Source organism: Miniopterus schreibersii (genome assembly GCF_964146895.1).
Source record: "Miniopterus schreibersii genome assembly, chromosome: 2".
NCBI lineage: Eukaryota > Metazoa > Chordata > Mammalia > Chiroptera > Miniopteridae > Miniopterus > Miniopterus schreibersii.
The window spans coordinates 137281736-137304572 of NC_138102.1; the positions used below are offsets into that span (position 1 = coordinate 137281736).

A 22837-nucleotide genomic window follows, 5' to 3' on the forward strand; every position below is an offset into this window, starting at 1 on the left:
CTTCTGAGGTGGGTGCTAGTCTCAGTCCTAGACGGTCCAGTGGCTTCCCAAGGTTACATGGCTATTAAGTGGCAGAGCTAGAAATCAAACCCAGGCCTGCCTAACAGTGGGCTTCTGCACCCCAATGTTACATGGTTTCCTGTCAGGAAGTGGGGAGTGCTGAAGTACACCAACCCCAGGCCTCCCATTCCCATCTGCCTTGGGCCTCATCACCTGGAACTGTACACAGAAAGGGTCCTCATGCCTAGGCCAATCTCAGGGGTGCACCCTGCAGTGCTCTGAATCCACATACCCCTGGACCATGCCCTATTGCTTTTATGCTCACTCTTGCCCCCAAGGCCTGATCCCTCATAGCATCAACCCCCAGCCCCATCAGGTCTGCCGTGCCCAGCAGTATGCTGTGCACTGGCATACTAACCAACGTGACGATTGGAGCCATCTAAGCTGGCAAACTCAATGTAGTCCTCCCGGGCATCGGCCCAGTAGATGCGTTCGGTGACATAGTCCAGGGTCAGGCCATTGGGCCATGTGATCTTGGTGTCCACGATGACACTGCGGCCAGACCCATCCATGCCGATCCGGCCAATGAGTGAATGGTCACCCCAGTCTGTCCAGTACAGGTACCTGGCAGGAGTGTGGGCAGTGAGCCCTGAGAGATCCAGCGACTGGTCCCCCCAGCTCCCACCTGCATGCGGGGAGGCTGGGCCTGGATGCCTGTGCGGGCTGCCTGCTTTCATGCGCTCCCCCAACACTCCATGCTCGCTTACCCGTTCTGCACATCCACCACCAGAGCCCTGGGCTCACGGAGGCCAGAGCTGACCAGCACCGTCCGATAGGCCCCATTGAGCTTGGATACTTCAATGGTGTCCCGGCCTTTGTCGCACCAGTACAGGTTGCCGCCCACCCAGTCCACAGCCAGCCCGTCGGGGTTGCTGAGCCCAGTCCGGTGCAGCACCTTCAGACAAGGAAGAAAGAGCCTGAGTGCCCTGGGGTGGAACCCTCAGCCTCTTTGGGGCTCAGCTTCCCCATGTGTAAAGTGGGGAACTTGGCTGTGAGGACAATGGAAAAGGGCCAGCCTTGGGTGTGGTGGCAACCAAGACTCTAGGAAAAGGGTCTCTAGATGAAAGGCCACTCCCCCAACTCCACAGTGCCTGGGAGCATAGGTGTAAGGAAGGTCAGACCTAAGGGGGAACTTGCTAATAATTAGGGAAAGAGCAAGAGGAATCTCCTAGACCTTCCTCTGGGCTTAGAGGAGGGGGAGAGGGGAGGACGAGCAGTCATATAATGACTCAACAAGGAAGGGGGAGAAGGAAATAACTGTGGTAGGTGGGTGAAGAGAAGGGGAGATGGCTTTGAAACAAAGAGTTCCCTCTGGGGTGGGGGCATTGGAGAGGCTGGATCTCTGCACCCCCACATTTGTCAGCTGGGGAATGGGCTTCCCCGGCCTCACCTGCACATTGCTCCCATTAAGGTGCATCCTTCGGATCATGCTGCCCTGAGTCGTCACATCCGTCCAGTAAATCATCTGCTCTCTGTAGTCAAAGTCCAAGGCAACAGCATTGTTCAGGCCCTGGATTGGGGGGTGGAGACAGGTCTGACTGTAGAGTCAGGAGAGGGGTGACTGGAAAAGTCAGTAAGGTGTGATGACCACGGGCCCAGTACACAGGATTTGGGGCTGTACTGGGTGGGACAGTAGCTCTGGGCCTGGGGGGCAGGTGCAGGGAGGAGGCTGGGTCTGGTACCTGCTTAAGCAGAGTGTAGTTGGAGCCGTCCAGGTTGAGCTTGCGCAGGTAGTACCGGTTGGCAAAGATCAGAAATGGCTCCTCATCTGGAGACACAGGATCCTGGCTCAGCTGCTAGCTAGGGCACATTCTAGCACCCCTGATCCCCAGCCTCTCATGAGCTCTGCTGTTCCAGCCCTCCCTCCACAGCCCCCAGCTGCCTGGGCCATCTCATGCCCTATCTCACCAGTCACAGCCTTGCAGCTGTGGGGGTCGCCACTGCGGGGGGCATAGCCCTCCACACACAGACACTTGTAGCTGCCATGGGTGTTGATGCAGAGCTGGCTGCAGGGGAAGGTGGTGCTACACTCGTCCACATCAGCACACGTGCGGCCATCATCCTTCAGCCGGAAGCCGGGGCGGCAGCGGCACTACAGGCACAGGGAGCCTTGGTTGGGGATGGATAAGGGTCTGGGCCTCCCTAGGAGCTCACAGCCTCCCATCCCTGAACCTGGGGTCAGAAGCCCTCGTGGGTCTCTGGTTCCCTCCACTGGGAAAGCCCAGAATTGCCAGGGGAGGCAGGCAGCACACAGGTACTGAGCCAACTGTGCCAGTGACCTGGCCCTCACCCCACCAAAACCACTACAGTGAGTTCCCAACGACCACCACATGTGCACATCCACAGAGCAGTGCTCAGGCCTCATCTTAGGTGACCAGTGGGCATCATTGGACAGCTGATCGTGCTCCTTTCCGATGCTTTCTTCACTTGCTATTCTTTAGCCCCAGCTGCTGCCCTTCTCTCAGGGGCCTTGGCCAGCTCCCCACATCTCCCAAGCCCTTGGGGTGGTGGAGCACAGGGTTCAGGTTTGGACTTCCCCTTTTTCATCTGCGCTCACTCCATTGGGAATCTGATCCAGACTTGTGGACTTAAATGTCATCTCTATGGTGATAACTCTCAGATTTTGCTCTTGTCCAGCCTCTTCCTTGAACTGCAGACCCAGAGATCGCCCACTTGACATCTACACGCCCCTTGTTCTCTCACAGCCTTTCTCTCATGTGCCAGCAAAACTTGCTGGCTCTACCTTCCAAACAGATGCAGGACCCAGCCAAGCAGAACTCTGCTTTGTTCACTGCTGTGTCCCCACTGCCTAGAACGCTGCCTGGCAGAGTAGGTGCTACATAAGCTGTTACTGAATGAATGAATGAATGAATGAGGGGTGGAGAAAGGAGTTCCCATCAGGCACACCTTGAAGCCAATCTTGAGGTCCTCGCACTCTTGGCTGCAGCCACTGAGCTTTCGGCTGAGACACTCATTGACGTGGCAGCCCCGCTCATCTGAGCCATCGCCACAGTCGTCCTGGCCATTGCAAAGCAGTGCCTCGGCTACGCAGCGCCCACTGTTGCACAGGAACTGTGAGGAGGCATAGCACTTGTGCTCTAGGGAGGGGGAGAAGTGGGAGGTCAGAGGGGTCCTGGGAACAGGTGTTGGGGGGCAAGGTGAGAAGGGAGAGTCAGGCATTGGGCCCACCTGGACTAGTGCAGTGCGGGTTCATAGGGGCCTCATCGCTCTGGTCGTGGCAGTCATTTTCACCATCGCACTCCCACTGGCGGGAGCTCAGACAGCGCCCGTTCGCACAGCGGAACTCATTGGGGCCACAAGTCGGATACTCTGGGGGAGGAGGGATGGGGGAGGTTGGTGGCCTGGGCACAGCCTATCCCACTGAGGACAGGGCCTGTTTCCCACCGCAGCCCTGGGCTCACCACACTCAGGGGACTCATCGGAGCCATCAGCGCAGTCACGGTCATGGTCACACACGAAGTGCTTGGGGATGCACTGGCGATTCTGGCACATGAACTCGCGGTCATCGCAGGTGCTATTGTACACTGTGGACAAGGTGGACATGGCTCCTCAGCCCCCACCTGACTAAATGCTGACTGTCGCCCCAGATCTTCCTGTCGTCTAAGTGGTAGAGTGGGCAGAGCAGTGGAAAGGGGTCCAGACACCTGAGTTATAGATAGGGCTCTGCCACTAACCACCAGAGTGATCCCTGCAGCACTTCCTCTTCTTGACCTCAGTTTCCCCTTGTGCAAAATGACACTGTGGCTACTTGTTGGCCACTCAACTCCTCACAACCCCTGCCACTCACAGCAGCCGGCTGTGATGCTCTCATCGGCGCCATCAGCACAGTCTTTGTCACCATCGCAGAGCCAGCGATCAGGGACACACACATGGGTGCCTGGGCAGGAGAAGGAGTTGGGGCCGCACGTCTTGCCTTCTGTGGAAGGAACAGGGAACTGCTGAGACTCAGGAGCAGACAGAGCAGGGCTGGGCAGCTGGGTAAGTTTCCCGCTGCTGTGCTGTCCCTCCTGCAAGAGGGTGTATGTGTGTGGATGGGTGGGGTGGGGGATCTATCCCTTCCAGGGCACCTCTCCAACCTGATCCCAGGCCCCTCTCACCACAGTGAGCCGCCTCGTCCGAGCCGTCTCCGCAGTCATCACTACCATCACACAGCCACTGCTTGGAGATGCAGCGATGGTTCTGGCACTCAAACTGGGCCTCTGAGCAGAACTTATCTGGGGCAGTCAAAAGCCACAGTTAGGTGGGGGAGTGGATGGTAGGTCATTCAGCTGGGCAGGCAGGTGGGACAGGATGGGTGGGAGGGAGACCCACGGTGCCTCTCTGTGGGGACTCAGCAGGAGCTAGAGAGATGACCCCCCTTCTCTTGAGGGCCTAGGTGGGGGGCCTGGGGTGAAGGCCCTGGGTGCCTCCTCCCAGGAGGGCATTTCTGGGTAGAAGCTGAGACATAGAGAGCCTGGTCAAGGTCTTAGTGGCTATGGGGAAGCCCTGGCCCCTGCAGGTCCTCTAGGCACCCAGCTCCGGTGATGAGATGCTGTGGTCACTCACTGCAGTGGGTCTCATCCTCTCCATGTTCACAGTCATCCTCCTTGTCACACGTCCAGCTCATGGGGATACAGCGCCCACTGGGGCAGGCAAAGTAATTCAGGGGGCATCTGGGGCGCTTCACACCTAGGGGTGAGAGAGGCATGAAGGTCCTGTTCTCCTCGAGCGCCCACCATCCACCGCACACCTGACCACTGTCTGGACCTGGGCAGTCTTGCTCGTCACTATAGTCCCCGCAGTCGTTGGCACCATCGCACACCCAGCTGGGTGCGTAGCAGAGGGAGGTCCGCTCACAGGGCTGGAAGCGTACACCCTTCACCCCCAGGCGGAAGTAGCTGCTGCAGTCGGTGGCGCCTGGTGGGGGATTGGAATGAGGGGTGACACCAGTTCCCTCCAAACACCCTCCCAGACAGCTGCTGGCCATATGGGGCCTTTGTGTGTTTTGGAAAGTTGAACGGTGTCCTTCAAGTGGGGTGTTGTTCACACCTTCCACTAATGGCTCCCTCCCTGAATCCCAGGGGAGCTCAGGCCTGGAGGCAGCGAGGAGGAGTGGGACAGGCAGGCAGTGAAGGGACAGAGGCCGCCCTGTGGGCCAGAGGGAAGACAGAGAGGAATGCCTCGCAGGAGGGAGGGAGTAGCATGGCAGGCTCCAGGGAAGCCCCAGGGAGGGGAACCACTCACTGCAGTTCATCTCGTCTGAGGCATCATCACAGTCCACGAACTGGTTGCAGCGGCTGGAATTCCCGATGCAGGTGCCATCCCGGCAGCGGAACTCGCCCACACTACAGGCTGTCTCTGGAACAGTGCCCACCCAGTACCATCAGGCTAGGTCCTCCCTGTGGGGGCCAGGACAGCCCAGGCCAGAGCTCCTGGCCCAAAGCCTGTCATAGAGTGCTCTGAACCACACCCCTTGAGGTCTGGGGCACAAAGCTTGGCAAGGTGGGGGTGGGTAGAGGTTGTGGGTCCAAGGCCCGGGCACAGTTCCCACTCACTGTTGCAGGGAATCTCGTCGGAGCCATCCCCACAGTCATCTGCCCCGTTGCACCACAGCATGTTGGACACACAGCGCCCGTTGTTGCACTGGCGAAAGGTCTTCTTGCAGCGGCGTGAGTCTGTGGGTGGGGGAGTAGGCCATGAGTCAGCAGCAGCTACAGCGGAGGAGCTGCATCTGCGCCTGATGAGACGTCATGCATTTGTTCCTGTAACAAACTGTGCAGCCCCTGCTATGGGCCTGGCACAGGGCTCACAGTGGTTCTGCCCTCCACCAGCTCCCAAAACTCCTTCTGTGCCATGGAGCTTTTGCTCCTCTCACTCCAGTGCCCTGCCCTGCTGGGGGCTGAGGCTGGTGCCTGGAGGCCAGGGGTCTGGAGGAGGTGGCTCCTTACTGCAGTAGGACGGCTTCTCGTCAGACTTGTCCTTGCAGTGGGAGACGCCGTCACAGGTCAGGCTGAAGTTGATGCACTCGCCATTGGCACACTCGAACTCATCTTGTACTCGGCAAGAGGAATTCGCCGCTGGTGAGGGAGGTGGAGGAGCTTCATGAGCTGGGGCTCTGGGGCCCCAAGCACCCATCTCTCTCCCTGCCTGGGACTGAGGACATCCCCAGTTTCTCCTTGGTGAAAGGTTGGGGGAGCTGGGCTGTTGGAGAGTCTGGGAGGAGTGGGTCCCCAGTGTGCACCCAGGGTGCCCCGCCAGCGCACTCCTCCCTCACTCCGTCTCACCCCGGCAGGTGAGGTCCTCCTGGAGGATGCGGCCCCCTCGGCAGGAGCAGTTGACATGGCCTTGGTGGGTAAGCAGACACAGATCCTGGCAGCCCTCATTGTTGATGCGGCAAGGGGAGAGTTCACCTGAGCCGGGATGGACAGTGGGGCTGAGTGCTCTCTGCTGCGCACAGACAGAATGCCGCACCCACTCCCACAGCTTCACTGAGCTTCCCAGCACTGCCGTCGCAGGCATGTGATTGGAGGGCTAGGTGGGGAGTGTATGGGGCCTGAGGTGAAGGATGTGCTCTTAGGTGGGGTCATATGGATTCCAGGTGTGCTTTGGGGCAATTCAAGTCTAAGGAGACTTCAGATCATGTGTATAATGGTAGGGGCCCTGGCGCCTGTGTGAGAGGCCCGGGAAAACTGCAGGTCTGAGTGGGGGACATTTAGTCAGCCAGGCCCAGTGTGGGGGTGTCTGTGCACATGACACAGAGGGTTATGCAGGCAGAGTCTGGGCTGAGAATGTGTGATCAGGTTCCAGGGGATATGTGGCCCTGGGTGGGCAGAATGACAAGAGTATGTGCTGGATGTCACAGATTCAGATGAAACCAGAGGAGGTGGTATGAGTGAGTGTGTGTGTGTGTGTGTGCGCGCGCGTGTGCGTGCGTGCGGCAGGATAGCAAGGCTCGTGGAAGCGGCCCCACTCACAGCTGTTGGTGTCATTGGCCACGGCGATGATGCCCATGGGCTGTTGGGGGATGTCCACACGTAGCAGCTTCATGTCACTGCCCACGTACTTGTTGGCTCGCTGCACAGCCCGGCGCACCCAGTCGGTCCAGAAGATGTGCTCCCCGTACACAGCCAACCCGAAGGGGTGCACTGGTTCTGATTTTAGGATCACCTGTAGAAATAGCGCCATCGCTGTCACAGGTATCCCCTGGGCCTCTTGCCCTGACTCCACCCCCTTGCAGCTGGCTCCCTGGCCTAGGCCCTCTTGACAGTCGCAGAACAGGAAGGACCTGTAGAGGCATCTTACTACTTCCCTCACTTAATTGATGAGGAAGTCAAGCCTGTAGGTGAGGGCTGCACAAGGCCACACAGCTAAGGGGCAACACCAGGGCCTGGATGGGACTCCTCGGGTCTTCCTGGTTCGTCCCACCATGTGGCCCCCCTTTCTGCTACTCTATGCATGGGCAGTCTCTTCCTTGGCTGACTGGCCATCCCCAACCCCAGCCCCCTCGTGCTACTGTCCCATCCCGCCTGCCCGGGAGACTCACATAGCGGTGGGAGCCATCATACTCGCACCGCTCGATCTTGTCCAGGGTGGCGTCGGAGAAGTAGAGCTTCTCGGCACGGTGGTCTATGGCCAGGCCGTTGGGGGTGCGGATGTCCTTCTCAATGAGAGTCAGGGCATTGGCTCCAGACAGGGCTGCTCGCATGATGCTGGGGTGCTGCTCATTCCAATTGGTCCAGAACATCAGGCTGGGGGAAGAGAGAGCCATAGGGAACAGGAGTCAAAGGCAAGGGGTCGCCATGGAGGGCCCAGGCCAGGGCATGCAGATGACTAGAACCCAGGAGTCAGCCAGGGTGTGAACCAGACCCTAGTCCTAAGGTAAGGTTTGGGCTGCTAAGGCCAAGACAGGCCTGGTGCCTAGGACAGGCCCAGCCGTCAGTCTGTGTGCACATGCTCCTCAGTGTCTGTGGAACAACCATCTGCATTTACTAAGACAGCATAGTCCAGTGAGTCAGGCTCTGGGGTTCCAGTCCTGGCCCCACCACTTACCAGCTACGGGCCTTAGCAGTTACTTAACCTCTCTGTGCCTCCGTTTCCTCCTCTATGAAGTGAGGGTACTACTACCTGCCCCATAGGGTGGTTTGAGGATTAAATGGGTTAGTATTCATCTTAATGACAGCCAGTAAATGCTCTGTATTTCCTATTATTTTATTAATGCTCTCCTCTCCTTGCACCCAGGAGACCCTTGTTGAGTGTCTACTTTGTCCTAGGTCCTAGGCCCTGGTGATGCACGGATCCTGCCCTCAAAAATTTCTTTAGGATCATCGTCTCCATAATTTAAGGCCTTTGCATATTTGGGGTCTGAGCCCCAGCTCTGCCCTTGAATGAGCCTTTTGGCCTGCTCTCAGTAAAGGAGGTGATGGGCAGGCGAGCCACTCCATGTTCCTCTTCCAGGTGGTAAGGTTCCAGAGATAGGTGTGGAAGACCTCAGGGCTAGTCAAGTTCTACAGTGGTGTGAGGGTGTGGTCCCTTACACCACCTGCACTGGACATGATTCTGGGTCCTTGGTCCCAGAGATTCACTCAATCAGGTCTGGAGTGGAGGCGGGGAAGCAGCCATCCCCAGGCCATCCTCATGCACCCTGGAGTTTGAGAACCACCAAGCTGCACAGGAGCCAGTTCTGTTCTCTAGTTTTCTCAGAGGATCTGCCACACCCCTCCCCTAGTACCTCTTTGCACCTCCTCTCTGCCCCTCTGATGTTCTGGTCACAGAGCTGTCCTCTGGACAGTGGACTCATCTGGCTTATGTTCTCTATTCCTTTGCAACCTCAACCCAGCCTCCTGGGCCATCTTCAGGCTTGCACCCCCCATCCCCCAAGGGAAACTTGATCAAGCGTGGGAGGCCCCTTGCAGTCCCTCCCTACTTGGAGCTCTCCCTCCTCTAGCTCTTTCTTGAAGTACTCCCCTGTCTGTTCTGGCCTTCCCTGGCCTTTGATGCCTCCCAATTATTACAACAAATCAGTGCTTCTCGCCAATTTCTTTCCCCAGCTAGGTGGCTTGAATGGGCCCAACTCAAGGTGTCCACACAACAGGTGTTCAGTGAACAATCTTTGCCTGAAGTTTGGAGTCCCAGAAATACAGAGGACTTATTTGCCTTGAACATGGCTCTCTGATGAATGAATCAACTGATCACCAAGACAGAAGGTCCTCCACAGCTCCCTTTCTGATCCTCCCCTAGGTTCAGGCACCTGAAATATTATTATCCTCATATTACATTGAGGAAACTGAAGCTCAGAGAGGTCCAAGGTCACACAGCAAGGAAATAGCTGAGTCAGGTTAGAGCCAGCGTCTCCTGCACCCCCTGCCTAGGTCTGCTTAGGGCAGTTTCTGCCCCCACTGTGGCCCACCCCTCCGTGTGCCCTGGCAGCTCACTTCTGGCACTCATCCAGAACAAAGGCCCGTGGGTGGTCATCTCCAGACATGGTGATAACTGTCTCACGCTCAAAGGCCCCTGTGCGGGTCTGGTCCACCGTGTGGCGGGTGATGGTGGATGTCGTGTAGCTTGTCCAGTAGAGAGTGTCCCAGGCACGGTGATAGGCCAGACCTTCCACGGAACCCACATCTATGAGAAGAAAGGAGCAGCCACGGCTTGGGATAGGGCCAGAAAGCAGAGCTGAAGGGACAGCCTAGGGTGCCCACTTCCCTGGCATATGTGGGGTTGGAAGAGATGTGTGGGAGCTGGGGGCACAGCCCTCGGTGCCTCCAAACCCTATGGTATCACCCTATTTCCCACCCAAATGACACATAGTCCATCTCCCTGACTCTCTTCCTGCGTCTCCCCACTGCTGAGTAAATTTGACTTTATGTTGCGGTCATACTTCCCTGGAGCTAGAGTTCTGCCATGTTGGATGCAAACTGGATTTCAGTAAATCAGATCCTACTTGGGCTGTACTGTGGAGCTTCCTACTTAAAAAGACCCTGAGCTAGATTGTTTTGTAAACATCTTAAACTCCGGTTAAAGAACTAAGTACGCAGTGAGACACAGCTACCAGTTTTTAAGAGAAAAAGACTCAGGGGTTTTAGTGTCTTCAAGCTGCATGACCAGTGGATGCCAGAAGGCTGTATTAATGGACGCACTGTAGCCTGAACAATGGCCCAAAGGGAGGGAACATTCTGCCAGTCTCTCCTGATCAAGCCAAGATTGCAGAGTATCGAGTTTAGTTTTGGACACTACATTTTTAGACAGACATGTGTACTAGACTATGTGAAGCAGAAAAATTTCCAGACGAAGCTGAAAGGACAGGTCTGTTCTTATCACCACTGTATACCTGGCACCTAGTTTACTATCTGGCAGGTCTTTATGGACAGGATGAATGAATACGTGAACAAATGAATGAGTCACAGGACCTGGGGGTATCCAGCCTGGAGAAGAGAAGACTGTAGTAGAACAAAATACAGTTTTCAAAGAGCTGAAAGGCTGTCCTAGGATAACAGCTCTAGCACCCACTGCCCTTCATGGAGTGGGCACATGTCCTGTGCTGAGTTAAGCTTTCATACCTCCGGTGCCCCTGTCTCTACACAGACAAGAAACCTGAGGCGTGGGGAGCACAGGAAACCTGCCCAAGTGACTAAAATTCTGTGTCTGGGCTTGAACCTGGCCCATCTCTGCAGCCTGGTGCTGAGAGTGCTGGACATACAGAGGAGAGCTGGGGCTATCTGTGCAGCCTGGGGGTGAACCTGGACCAGAGGGGGAAGTGCGAGGGAGCCAACTCTGCCTCCAAAGGAGGAGAAACGTTCCAGTAACTACGAGGGGCACAGTGTGAGTCGCTGGCTGCCTGTCGGGGACACCAAGGCAGGTAGGGTTCAGAAGGGGCAAGAGTGGGCTGGCTGAGGTCTGCCAGCTCTTCTGCCCTGAGTCCATGCTGACCCTCCCCACACCTCACACCCCACACCCCTTCCTAGGAAGACTCAGAATCTGGGCTCACTCTCCACAATGGTGGTCCTCCCCGAACCATCATCATTGATCTGCTGGATGTTCCCAAAGTGGATGTCGCTGAAGAAGATGCGGTTGGGGGTGCCCGGGGAGGTGCCTGCTCGGTAGTCGAAAGCCAGAGCAATGACGTTTTTCATGTGCTTAGGGTCCTCGAAGGCCTGCACGGGCGCATTGAGATTGCGCTCATCCGACAGGTGGATGCTCTTGAGGATGGTGCGCTCCGAGTAGAGCAGGTAGCCAGCATACTCGCGGCACGATGCCCCGTCTTCAGCCAGCATGCCGTGGGCACAGGCACAGGCCCGCTGTCCACCGCCCCGGTACAGACACAGCTGCTGGCACCCTCCGTTGGCCACTGCACACACATTGGTCCCTGGGGGGAGGGTGCAGGGGAAGGAGGTTACAGAGGACAGGGCCTGCCTTGGGGAAAAACTCACCTGTGCCTCTGTCATCTCAGCTGAGGTGGAAACTGGTTGGCACCCTGCCCTGCCTCAGTATCCTCTGTTCAGACAACCCCCCGGCTAGCACCAGCTCAGTCCTAGAGCTCCTCAGCCCCTGCTCACCAACCTTGGGTCTCTGGGGCCACTGGAAAGTGATCCTTTGGGTCTTCTTTCCCAGGCCCCCTCACTCTGGGTTCTTAGGGGTACGCACTCTCAGGCCAGGGCCCCTCCAGCCTCTCCCACCAAGCTCAGAACCTGGCCTCACCTTTCTGCCTGTCCCGGTTGAAGACCTTGATGTCTTTGAGCTGGACGCCGATGCCTGTTCGCAGGGGCACAGAGTCGGTGGCATTGTCTTTGCTCCCGCGCTTGATGGAGCCGTTGGCGTGAGTCCTGGAAAAAGGGAGGGGACATGAACAAGGGAAGAGGTCAAGTGGGCGTAGGAGGGAGGGAACAGATAGCCGAGGAGAAGGCCAGGATGGAAGTGCTTACCTGTCACTCCAGTAGATGAAATCCTCAAACACAGACACTGAGAACATGTCCATGTTGTTGCTGGACAGAACCACCTCACGGTTCTCACCTGTCTCCAGGTCAATCCGCTCGATCTTGTCTGTCCGGGCGTCACACCAGTACAGCTTCCCATCCTACAGGCCAGAGGCATCCACCTCACCTCCAGGGCCCCATGCTCCCGTCAGCCCGCGCCCCTGCCCGACTCACTCCTGACTCTCACATCTTTCTCCTCCTTCCTCCATCTCCTTCCACTCTCCGACCTGCTGATCTGCCGACTTCCAGGGTTCCCTCTAGTCCCCACTTATGAGTAGCCCTCCCTACCATCTCTGGGGTTGCAGGAGTCCTACTCTGGATGGAGACTGGGCCAGAAGACCCCATGACTCCCTGTGTCCATAGCTTCCTACCAAATAGGGGGCCATTACAGGGAGACTCACAGGAGGCAGGGCATGAGATAAGGGGAGTTCCCCCAGAGCACGGGGTCTACCCCCTCAACCCCTGGGCCAAGCCTGCATACAAACCTGATAGTCCACTGAGATGCCATTAGGCCAGCTGATGCTGACGTTAACCAGCACCACTCGCTCAGTGCCATCCAGCCGAGACCGCTCAATACGTGGGTACTGGCCCCACTCAGTCCAGAACAAGTACCTGTAGGATAAGATGCATGTGGGGCTCAGTTCCCAGAACACGGAGGAGAGAGGGCCTTGTCAGTGTGGGCTGTGGCCAGAGTGACTGGGCCAGACCGGAGCCAGGAATAGGGAATGGCCAGTCCGTCCATCTCCTCTCACCCCTTCTCCGGGTGGACAGTGATGGCCCGGGGCTTGTCCAGACCCTGGGAGATGACCACATAGCGGAAAGAGCCATTGAGCCGGGCGACCTCGATGACATCAAAGCCCTGGTCTGTCCAGTAGATGTTGCCTGAGGAAGGAGGAGGTAGCACTCAGGGAGTGGGTGAGTGGGTGGGAACACAGGTACTAGGTACCCTCCCAGCCCCCAGATACCCCGGCTGCTCCCCTATCTGTTCCTGCCTGCCCCTTCTCCTCAGACCCCTCCTTCTGAGACCCCAGTTCCCCCATTCTCCACCTCACATGGAGCCCGAACCCTGCCATGGCTCACCTGCAATCCAGTCCACGGCGATGCCCTCCACGCGGCCAATGCCATTGGTCACCACATCCTCACGCCACGTCTGATCTCGCTTAGCCCGGCTGATAGTGCTTAGGCCCATGTCCACCCAGTAAATGGTGTCATTTTCTAGAGATGGAAAAGCCAACATGAGGATGCCAAACAAGGCAGGGCCAAGGTGGGGGGTCAAAATCATATGGGGTCAGGATAGAGGTGAGTGCTGGGGGGCTTGGAAGGGGAGACAGGGACGGGTAGGGGCAGCTGTGTGTAAGTGCCTCTCCCTCCAGCTGAGGTCAGGCAGCCTGACACTGGACTCCCAGAGCACCCGCTCCCAAAGGTCATGCCCCACTACCTCCTGACATCAAATGGCTCACCAGCATGGAAGTCAATGCCGACAGCCAGGGAAGTCCCGGACACTGGAACCAGGGCATCTGACTTGTCATTGGGATCCAGGGGGATTCCTCGGATTCCCTCATGCACAGAGTACAGGAGAAAGGAGCCCACACCTGAAACACAAAAACACTTCAGGCCTGAGCCTTGCTGACACCCTTTTAAACTTGGCTTCTGTCACCCTCAAACCTGCTTTTCTCTGCATCCCTTTTTTAAAAGAAATCTGTTTTTATTGATTTCAGAGAGAGGAAAGGAGAGGGAGATAGAAATATCAATGATGAAAGAGTCATTGATCGGCTGCCTCCTGCACGCTCCCTACTGGAGATTGAGCTCGAAACCCAGGCATGTGTCCTGACAGGGAATTAAACTGTGACCTCCTGGTTCATAGGTTGACGCTCAACCACTGAGCCACACTGGCCAGGCTCTGCATCCGTTTTGATATTTTCCCCCAGCTTTCACGATTTCCCCCTTATCACACATACATACATACACCTTAGCCTGGGAGGCCAGCTCTCTGGAAGTGAGGAAAGGAACACACTCTGGGGAACTACCTGAAAGACCTCTAGCCTCCCACTAGAGGGCAGCAGAGGCCTGGATTTCTCTCCCTGTGCTCTGTTCTCCAGGCCCATTTCCTTCAATACAACCCTGCAGCCCCAAAGGCCATTGCCAAGAACCATTGCACGTATGACTCCCAAATTTAGATCTCTGCCTCAGTTTACTCTTTGTCCTCCCCTCTCTCTAACACCTGAAACTCAACATTCAAACTTCAAACACTAGAGTCTTCTCTTGAAAAATTTTCAGTCAGATTAGCATATTAAAGGCTCTAAGCCTGGCCAGCTTGGCTCAGTGGTTGAGCATCGACCTAGGATCCAGGAGCTCGCGGTTTGATTCCTGGTCAGGGCACATCCCCGGGTTTCAGGCTTGATACCCAGTGCAGGGCACACAGGGGGCAGCCGATCAATGACTCTCTCATCATTGATGTTTCTATCTCTCTCTCCACCTCTCCCTTCCTCTCTCTGAAATCAATAGATATATTTTTTAAAAAAAGGATCTAAGATGTTCTGCAGCAAAAACCCCCAAAATAAACAAACACTTAAACTTTGTTCAATCCAGTGTTGATTTCTGTAACATTTACCCACATCAAAGAGGGAAGTGCCCAGGAGTGCACTTTGGGGAAATGCTGTCCCATGGCACAGGCTCGTAAATCAGTCACCAAATTCTTGTGAAATGTCTCTGACTTTCATCCCTTCTCTTCAGCCCCAACTTAGGCCCCATCTCCTAACAGTGGGATTACTCTAACAGCCTCCTGACTGGTCTAACTGCCTTGGTTCCCCCCTTACCACCCCCCTTCAGCCGGCTCAATGTCGCCAGGTTAATCTGCCCCAAACACCACTTCCCAGGCACTCTGGCTGAGAACATGGCCCTGCCCTATCTCACAACCTATCATCATGACTCCCCCACACTCTGCCCACCACTTGGGCTTGGCACCTTAGGGCCCCTGAGCACCCTCCGGTTGCTCTGGACCCTGTGCCTTGCATATTGTCCCTCTCTTTTGAGTCAAACACTCAAATCCTACTTGTCCTATAAAATCTAGCTCACATACCCTAGCTAGTTTGGCTGAGTGGTTAGAGCGTTTGCCCGTGGACTGAAGTCCCGGGTTCAGTTCTGGCCAAGGGCACGTACCTCAGCTGCAGGCTCAATCCCCAGCCCCAGTTGGTGCTCAAGCAGGAGGCAGCCAGTCAATGTGTCTCTCTCACATAGATGTTTCTCTCTCTCTCTCTCTCTCTCTCTCTCTCTCCCTTCCACTCTCTGAAAAGCAATGGAAAAAATATCGAGTGAGGATTGAAAAAACACACACAAACAAACCCCAAAAACCTAGCTCACAGAACAACTATTCCATGAAGCTGGCCCTGGCACTGCCTGTTTTTATTTAAATCCTCATCTGAGGATATGTTTATTGATTTGTGCAGAGAGGAAGGGAGAGTGATATATAGGGAGAAACATCGATGTGAGAGAGAAACGTCAGTTGCTTCCCATACACACCCTAACTGGGGATTGAACCTGCAACCTGGGTGTGTGCCCTGACAATGAATCGAGCCTGCAACCTTTTTGGTGTACAGGATAATGCTCCAACCAACTGAGCCACCTGGCCAGGACAGCACTGCCTTTTGACATCTGTTTCTCCAAAATCCTACTGAAGTCAGAGCCACTTCATGGTCCAGTTTCCCTTACATGTTAGCCCCCTTTCTGGTTAAGGCTGCAGAGCCCAGGGACAGGGACTTATGTCCCCTTGCTTCCCCCATAGCACATAGCACAGAGGGGCTTACTAAGCATCCAACTCAGAAGGCCTTAAAAATACATGATGAATGCTGTCCTCTTGCCAAGGTAAAGACAGGAAGGTGGAGCTATAGGGTAGGACAGGTCAGGGTTGGAGACCTGGGTCAAAGCGGGGAGGAGAGGTGGGGGCACTGACCCTCACAGGCCTGCTGGCCACTCCGGAGGCTATAGCCAGCTGTGCACATGCAGGAGCGAGTCGATTCTGACGTGGGCAGGCAGAGCTGGGAGCAGTCCCCGTTGTTGACACTGCAGGGGTTGGTGACCTCATGCCCTGGGGAAGGAGGTGGGAGGCAGAGAAAAAGGGTTAGTAGCCCTCCTTGGAACCTCAGTGTCAGGCCCATGCTGCTCAGGGATAGGATAGTCACTGTTTTCACCCTGGACCGGGTGGGGGTCACCACCCAACTCAGCTCTCAGGTCATCTGCCCCTGGCCCAGTGACCAGGGTGGCTGTGAGCCTATATGGTGCCTCAGTGAGAATTAAAAAGGGTAACCCCTTTGGGTGGTGAGAGGAACCCACTCCATTTCATTCCCATTCACTCGCTAGCCAGAGGTTCCTGCAGCCCTGACCTCTGTGATCCCCATCCCGCCTCGCCCGCCCTGAAGCCCTGTCTCACCTAGCTGAATGGTCTCATCATAGACCTTCATGTGCATCACTAAGGTGGTGCTGTTCCTCAGGACCACGGACCCCGAGCCATCGGCCTTGTTGCACGTGCCCATCTTCTCCGACACCTGATCTGCCCACCACAGCTTGTCCCCTGGTGCAACAGGAGGGGATGATACCCTCAGGAAGGCCCTCCCCACCAGCTCTCCTGAAGGGCCTGGCAGTGTGGGCAGGCTGCCCCCAGGCCAGCACCCGTGTCCCCAGCTAGTCCAGCCTGGCTGGCTCTGCTCCTGTCGCTGCTCCCACCCAGAGGCCCTCACCCATAATGGCCAGGGCTGTGGCCTTGCCCAGCTGGTTCCGCATGGCATCGATGATCTCAAGGCCACTCCCGTCTAGATTGCAGCGGTTAATGGTGTGGTTCCCGGAGCTGATCCAGTAGAGTTTGCTTTCAGGGAAATCAATAGCCAGGCCTGGAAGAGGGGTATGTGGGGTGTCACCGCCGGAGAGCCTGACACTAAGGCTAAGGTCCCAGAACCTGACCCAGCTGGGCTGCCAACCTCCAGGGATATGTGAAGTGTGTGTGGTTTTGTGTGTGTGGGGGGGGTGGTGGTGGTGAGAATAAACACTAAGCTGGGAGTTGGGGAGACAGAGGAACAACTGGGGAACCCTGAGAGCATGTCTTCGTTGAGGAATTAGGGAAGGCTGCAGGGAAGGCAGGACAAGCTCATACCCACTGGGCCCCTCTGGCCACTGAAGAGCAGGGTACGGTTGGTGCCGTCCATATTGGCCATGCTGATGTTGTCACCATCGGTCCAGTAGAGCTTCCTGGGGGGGAGGGGTACAGGGAGGGGGTGCTCAGAGTCCTCTTCTTCCCCCACCCACATCTCACGCTCCCTAACCCAGGCCCTGGACTGACCCACGATGGGGGTGGACAACCAGGCCGTGGGGCTGTTCCAGGCCCTGCACCACTGCATTCTTGAAGGAGCCGTCCAGCCGGGCCACATTAATCTGCTTCTTGTTGGTGTCGTAGCTTGTCCAGAACAGGTTCCGGGACACCCAGTCTACAGCCAGCCCATGGGCATTTGGCAAGTCTGGGGACACAGTGGGGAGGTGGTGGTTGGGGGTTTGCAGGGCAAAGGTTGGGAGATAGGGGCAGCTGGTTTCTGTGGGGAATAGGGATCAGGAAACCAGGCTGAAGTACTTCGAGGAACCCAGGGGGACAGGGAGTGAGCACTGGGGACCAGGGTAGGGAGCGAGGGCTGGGTGGGGGGTGCCTGTGCCCATGGGGGTTGGCAGGGTCCACACAGAACCTGCAGAGACGACGGTCTCCACGCCTGTGCCGTTGATGAAGGCCCTTTTGATGGCCTGTGTCCGCACGTCCGACCAGTATACACGCTGCTCGCGGGCATCATAGTCCAGCACCGTGACATTGTCGATATCAGGCACCGTGAAGGAGATGATGTAGTTGTAGTAGGGGGCATCCAGGTCCACTCCGCGGATTTCCATCTGACGTGCATACAGCAGGAACTTCTTAAACTCTGTGGGGCATGGGGTAGGTCACTGAGGGCAGCCCCTGACTCTGTGCTTCCCACCCACCCACTGGGATTAGGGTACCTCCTTCTCCTTCCTTCTGTTTGTTGCTGGCCCTTAGTTATCAAGAAGAAGCGCTTCCACTGGGTGTAACCTCCCTGCTGTAGTCACAGCCTCGTCTTATGGAGGCTGTCCCTGGAGCCTCCCCCATCAGGTCCCTCCTGACAGCATTGTCTACCTTCAATTACAATGGGGAGCCATCTGGGTGCTGCCACCCTCCCCTGCAGCCTCAGCTTACCACCGGCTCTGGAGGAAGGGGCCTCCTACCATAGCAGGTGGTGTTGTCCTTGTGGAGCTTCATGAGGTGGGGACAGGCACAGGAGACTGTCCGGTTGTAGTTGATAAGACACAGGTGGGAGCAGGGGCCACGGCCCCCATTGGCCTCACAGGGGTTGGGAGCTAGTGGGGGGGAAGAGAGAAGAGCTTCCTGTGACCTGCTGGCCCCTCCATGGCCTTTCTCACCTGAAGCCCCCCTCATCCTCCCTATTTCAGCACCGCCTGTTGCCAGCCCTTCTCTGTCAGCAGGCTTCCATCCAGCACCCCCCTCCTCATGTCCCCACTGCCCCCTCCTCTCTTAGGGCCTCTAACAAGGCTGCTGGCTCTTACCCATGGGCTGCCGGGAGGGGTGGTACACCTGCAGGTCAAAGGGCTGGGTGTTGGTCCTCTGTACCACAGTGACATTGTGGCCGGTCCACTTGTTGGCCTTGGCCAACGTGTTTGTGCGCCAGTCCGTCCAATACACCTCCCCCCCATACAGCGTCACTGCAAACGGGTGCGACAGGAACTCGTGTCCCCGAAGCACCTCCATGTGGCCGGAGCCGTCGTAACGGGCTGAGTAGATGGCATCTGACCTGAGAGTATGGCCCGGGCAGAGTGAGGGTGGTGGCTGGGGCCACAGTTTCAGAGCACCCTGCCCAGGGTGGCCCTCCCAGGCCCTGGCCCACAGCCCCCACCTCAGCACACTGGAGCATCCCTTCTCCCAACTGTGCTGGCCAGAGAAGGCAGGCAGAATGACCAAGCATCGGGGACCACGTGGTGCCAGATCCAGTATCTTAGATCTCAGTTACCAACTCCCTTATCCCCATCACTTCTCAGGGCAGCCATTAGCACACAGGACTTTGGTGAAAGTTAGAAAAAGGCAGCCCCTCTACAGAGACCAATTAGAGAAAGTTCCCCCTTCCCCTGGGCAGACAGAGGCTCCCAGTAGAGTGCACAGATCTGTGAGGAAAGGAGGTTGTATTTTGGCCTTCGGCCAGCCACTCAGAGCTGGGAGACAGCTCACCTCCACCCTCTTTTATGCACACCTGTCCTTTAGCCCAGCCTCTCCCCTCACAGCAGTTCTCCTGCTGGGCCCAGCCCTTGGCCACCCTGGTTCTGGATCTAAACCCCCCCACCAGGCCTTCTTACCACCCTCTTTATTGTCAAGTCCTGAGACCCTGGCCCACCCTGGCCCCGGAGGGGAGGGGGAGATGGATGCCTCCCAGCGGTGGTGGAGGGCGCTGACCTGGCATCAATCCAGAGGATGCGCTTCTCCAGGTAGTCCACGGTGAGCCCATTGGGCCAGCCACCTGAGCCTGTTTCCCGGTGGATGGTGCGGCGCCCAGCCCCACTCATGGAGGCTGCTTCAATTCGGGGCAGGCTGGCATCCCAGTCTGTCCAAAATAGGATCCTGGGAAGTGGGGAGGGGGTCAGGAGGGACAAGGTCAGAGGCCTGGGGGAAGGGGCTGTGGTAGGACCCTAGGTAAAGGGTTGAGGGGGTTGAGTAGAATTAAGGAGATGGGTGTCTCTGGCCAGGCTGAACAAGGCTTTCGGGGACCAGGGGACCAGAACAGGGCTAGGCAGGGTCCTCACCCATCCCGGGGATCCAGTGCAATCGCTCTTGGGTGCTCAATGTCACCAGCCAGCAGGGTGGTCCGAAGGGTCCCATCTAGCTTGGCTACCTCAATCTGGTCCAGGTTACTCTCAACCCAGTAAATGTTGCCTGCAATCCAGTCTACAGCCAGGCCCTCAGGTGTGGCCAAGCCATACTGAATCACTACCTCGAAACTGGTCAAGGCTGGAGAAGAGAGGGTAGTGGGAAGTTAGAGACATGGAGACATCCTAGGAACATTCCATGACCCACCCTCAACCTTCACACCTCTGATGGGCCCCAGATTCAACTGGGGTTCCCAGAACCCCACTCTCATCTAGGCCCCCCACCCCACCAGGAGGTCAAGTGGGAGAGAAGCCTGGCTTCCAGACTCTGGAGAAAGGGGTCGTGGCTACCATCTTCTGCCTGTAGCTCTCTTGAAGGTTATCCCATGGGAGGAGGTCTGAGCAGAGGGTGGAGGTTTTTGGGGGACAGACCTAGACCCAATATGAGGAGGAAAGAACTTTCTAGAAGTCACACCACAGACTGCCTTGGAGATTTTCTCATGGACCTCATATATATATGAACCTCATTATTTTAAAAACTATTGTGTAGTGTGAATACAATCCCAGTCTACTCAGCCATCCCCTCGTTGGTGCGCATTTGGCATCTGAGGTGGTTCCAAGTTTTCTCTATTACAAACGAGACAGACTCCTATAGTAAGATGTGCTGCCTTTAAGCCAGCTTAGATGTCACCTTTGACTATCCAATTTAAAATGTCAATCCCCTTCTCCCTACCCTTCTTTCCTCCTTTCTTTTGATCCACAGCAATACCCTCCTCTATCACATCCACAGTGTACTCATTGGCTTTTTTTACCGCTAATGTTTCCACTGGCACAGAAGCTCCATGAGGGCAGACATTCTGGCCCGTTTTGATCACTGCTGCCTCCCAGAGTCCAGTGGGTATGGCAGGTGCTCAAAATGTGTGTTGACTGAGTGAAAGAAGTTTGTGATGGGTCAGGCTGCTTTGAGACAGAAGCAGAGTTCAGGTACCCCACCCCTAAATGACTCTTCTACTTTTAAGCCTGTAATTCTAGGATTTGGGGAACTGAGTTCCAGGCCCTTTCAAAGAAAGGCTGATCATTTTGTTAATTATCAGGCTGGCAGCTCTGCTGACGATAATTATGGGGTGTCAGGCACTGAGACCCACAGCAAAATCTAACCCAATTAACAAGAGTGTGGGGGATGGGGGAGCTAAGGCCTCTGCTTTGGGTGGAGCACCCAAGTGTCCCTTCTGTGAGCACTTCACCACGCATCAGTCTGGTCACCTCCATTGTCCAGCAGCTTTCCGCGGTAGATCTTGTCCTCCACCACGTCAGTCCAGTAGAGGGCACTCTGGCTGAGGTGGAAATCCAGGGCGATGGTGTTACGAAGGCCAGGCACAAGGACACTGTAGTCCCCTTTGTGAAGGTCAATGCGACGGATTTCATGGCGATTGGAGAAGATGATGAACGGCTTGAAGGGGTCTGAGGAGGGTTGCAATAGGGTTCAGCAAGGGGCCTTCTGCCTCTGTGCCACCCTGTCCAGGGTGTGGATGAAAGAGGGGCCACGTACTAAACCTGACAAGCTCAGGGGAGGCCAGCATGCCTGGCCAGACAAACTCAGAAACTGAAAATAACCACACAGGATGGTCTTAGCATAAAAATTCCTAAGTAAAAAAAACAAAACGAGTCATAGCAAGTAGTCACTCCTATGCCTGTAGCTTCCTTGATAAAGGTCAATCTTTACCTCAAGTGAGCCTGCCTATTGTCTTTTTGCACCTAAGGTAAACATACCTTTGAAATGTCAGAGTAATCTCCTTTTCCAGACCCCTCAGGGCACAACCTCTGCACCAGAGCATGGACAACAGAACCCCTCATAGTTACATTTGCTCCCAGGATGCCACTTCTGTGTGCTGTAAACTGTAGTTATTAACTATCCTGTACCCACCAATGGAAAGATGTGGCTCTCCGTTTCACTTTTTATCTAATCTCAGAGATTCTCCTGCATTGTTTTCTCCTGCCCTTTAATCTACCACCAATGACTGTCATGTAACCCTTCTTACACCTCTTCTTTTCATTTTAAAGTATAAAATAAGCTGCAAAACTGCCATTCTCTGGTGCATTTTCTTAATCCATTGAGATTTTGCTTCCCAGTAATTGTCATCAGTTTGACTCAAGTAAACTCAAAAAATTCTCTACAGGTTTGGATGTTTCTTCTGTCTGTAAGGGGCAGGCAGGGTCTCTGTTGGCTCTGGGGCTGGGCCTGGATGGAAACCTTAGTCTTTGGCATTCAGCCGCCCAAGCCCAGCCAACCACAGCTCAGGGGCCTGCCTCGGCCTGCCCAGCTGCCCGGCCACCCCGCCACCCGGCCACCCTCACCAGTGTTTTACCCAGGCTGCGGCAGCTCTCGCCATCTGGCTCCAGCACCCATCCCTCGTAGCAGGAGCACTTCACACTGAACTTGTTCTGGTCGCACTTCTGGCTGCACTTGAGGTGCTTGGCACAGTAGCTCTGGATCTGACAGGTATGGTTGTCAAGACCCAGTTCCATGCCCAGAGGGCATGAGCACACAATGCCTTCCCCAGGTGCCACCGAGCAGTTGTGGCTGCAGCCTCCATTATTCAGAGAGCACTGGTCTGGGGGGTAGGGATCAGAGGACAGGATCAGGGTCAGGATCCCAGAGGAGGCAGGACCATGGCCCTACTGGGCCCCAAGTCCAAGGGCAGTCCAGACAGAACCCTGGCACCCTGCCCGTGACATTCTTCTTTTCCATTCCTGGCCAACTCTCTGTCCCACTGCCTCCCAGGCTTTCTCAGCACCAGTGTTGGGACCCCAGCACCCACCATCAGGACCACCCCTTCTCCTTCTCTTCCCTTCCCAATCATAGCAGCATCTCTCTGGTCCCTACTTCCTTG

General features: G+C 56.0%; 1 protein-coding gene across 2 annotated transcripts in view; it reads right to left on the reverse strand.

The window, feature by feature from the left end:
* LRP1 (LDL receptor related protein 1) overlaps window positions 1–22837 on the reverse strand; it is a 78661-nt gene that overhangs the window by 13408 nt on the left and 42416 nt on the right. Inside the window, exons 23-60 of one of the 2 annotated variants that reach the window (XM_081129019.1) lie at window positions 22313–22558; window positions 21210–21407; window positions 19884–20088; window positions 19537–19701; window positions 18639–18883; window positions 18300–18431; window positions 17753–17980; window positions 17359–17533; window positions 17173–17267; window positions 16763–16912; window positions 16456–16596; window positions 15979–16113; window positions 13490–13621; window positions 13110–13244; window positions 12782–12911; window positions 12515–12641; window positions 11979–12130; window positions 11755–11879; window positions 11045–11422; window positions 9492–9681; window positions 7604–7808; window positions 7035–7227; window positions 6345–6470; window positions 6009–6137; window positions 5616–5735; window positions 5305–5418; window positions 4828–4977; window positions 4627–4749; window positions 4179–4295; window positions 3869–3997; window positions 3483–3605; window positions 3250–3390; window positions 2968–3158; window positions 1969–2152; window positions 1743–1828; window positions 1451–1570; window positions 768–955; window positions 419–624 (exon numbers count right to left, since the gene is read on the reverse strand). In XM_081129019.1, the coding sequence (XP_080985145.1) occupies window positions 419–624; window positions 768–955; window positions 1451–1570; window positions 1743–1828; window positions 1969–2152; window positions 2968–3158; window positions 3250–3390; window positions 3483–3605; window positions 3869–3997; window positions 4179–4295; window positions 4627–4749; window positions 4828–4977; window positions 5305–5418; window positions 5616–5735; window positions 6009–6137; window positions 6345–6470; window positions 7035–7227; window positions 7604–7808; window positions 9492–9681; window positions 11045–11422; window positions 11755–11879; window positions 11979–12130; window positions 12515–12641; window positions 12782–12911; window positions 13110–13244; window positions 13490–13621; window positions 15979–16113; window positions 16456–16596; window positions 16763–16912; window positions 17173–17267; window positions 17359–17533; window positions 17753–17980; window positions 18300–18431; window positions 18639–18883; window positions 19537–19701; window positions 19884–20088; window positions 21210–21407; window positions 22313–22558 (6129 nt within the window). The remainder of the gene's footprint in view (window positions 1–418; window positions 625–767; window positions 956–1450; window positions 1571–1742; window positions 1829–1968; window positions 2153–2967; window positions 3159–3249; window positions 3391–3482; window positions 3606–3868; window positions 3998–4178; window positions 4296–4626; window positions 4750–4827; window positions 4978–5304; window positions 5419–5615; window positions 5736–6008; window positions 6138–6344; window positions 6471–7034; window positions 7228–7603; window positions 7809–9491; window positions 9682–11044; window positions 11423–11754; window positions 11880–11978; window positions 12131–12514; window positions 12642–12781; window positions 12912–13109; window positions 13245–13489; window positions 13622–15978; window positions 16114–16455; window positions 16597–16762; window positions 16913–17172; window positions 17268–17358; window positions 17534–17752; window positions 17981–18299; window positions 18432–18638; window positions 18884–19536; window positions 19702–19883; window positions 20089–21209; window positions 21408–22312; window positions 22559–22837) is intronic. The other variant, XM_081129020.1, reaches the window with a different exon arrangement.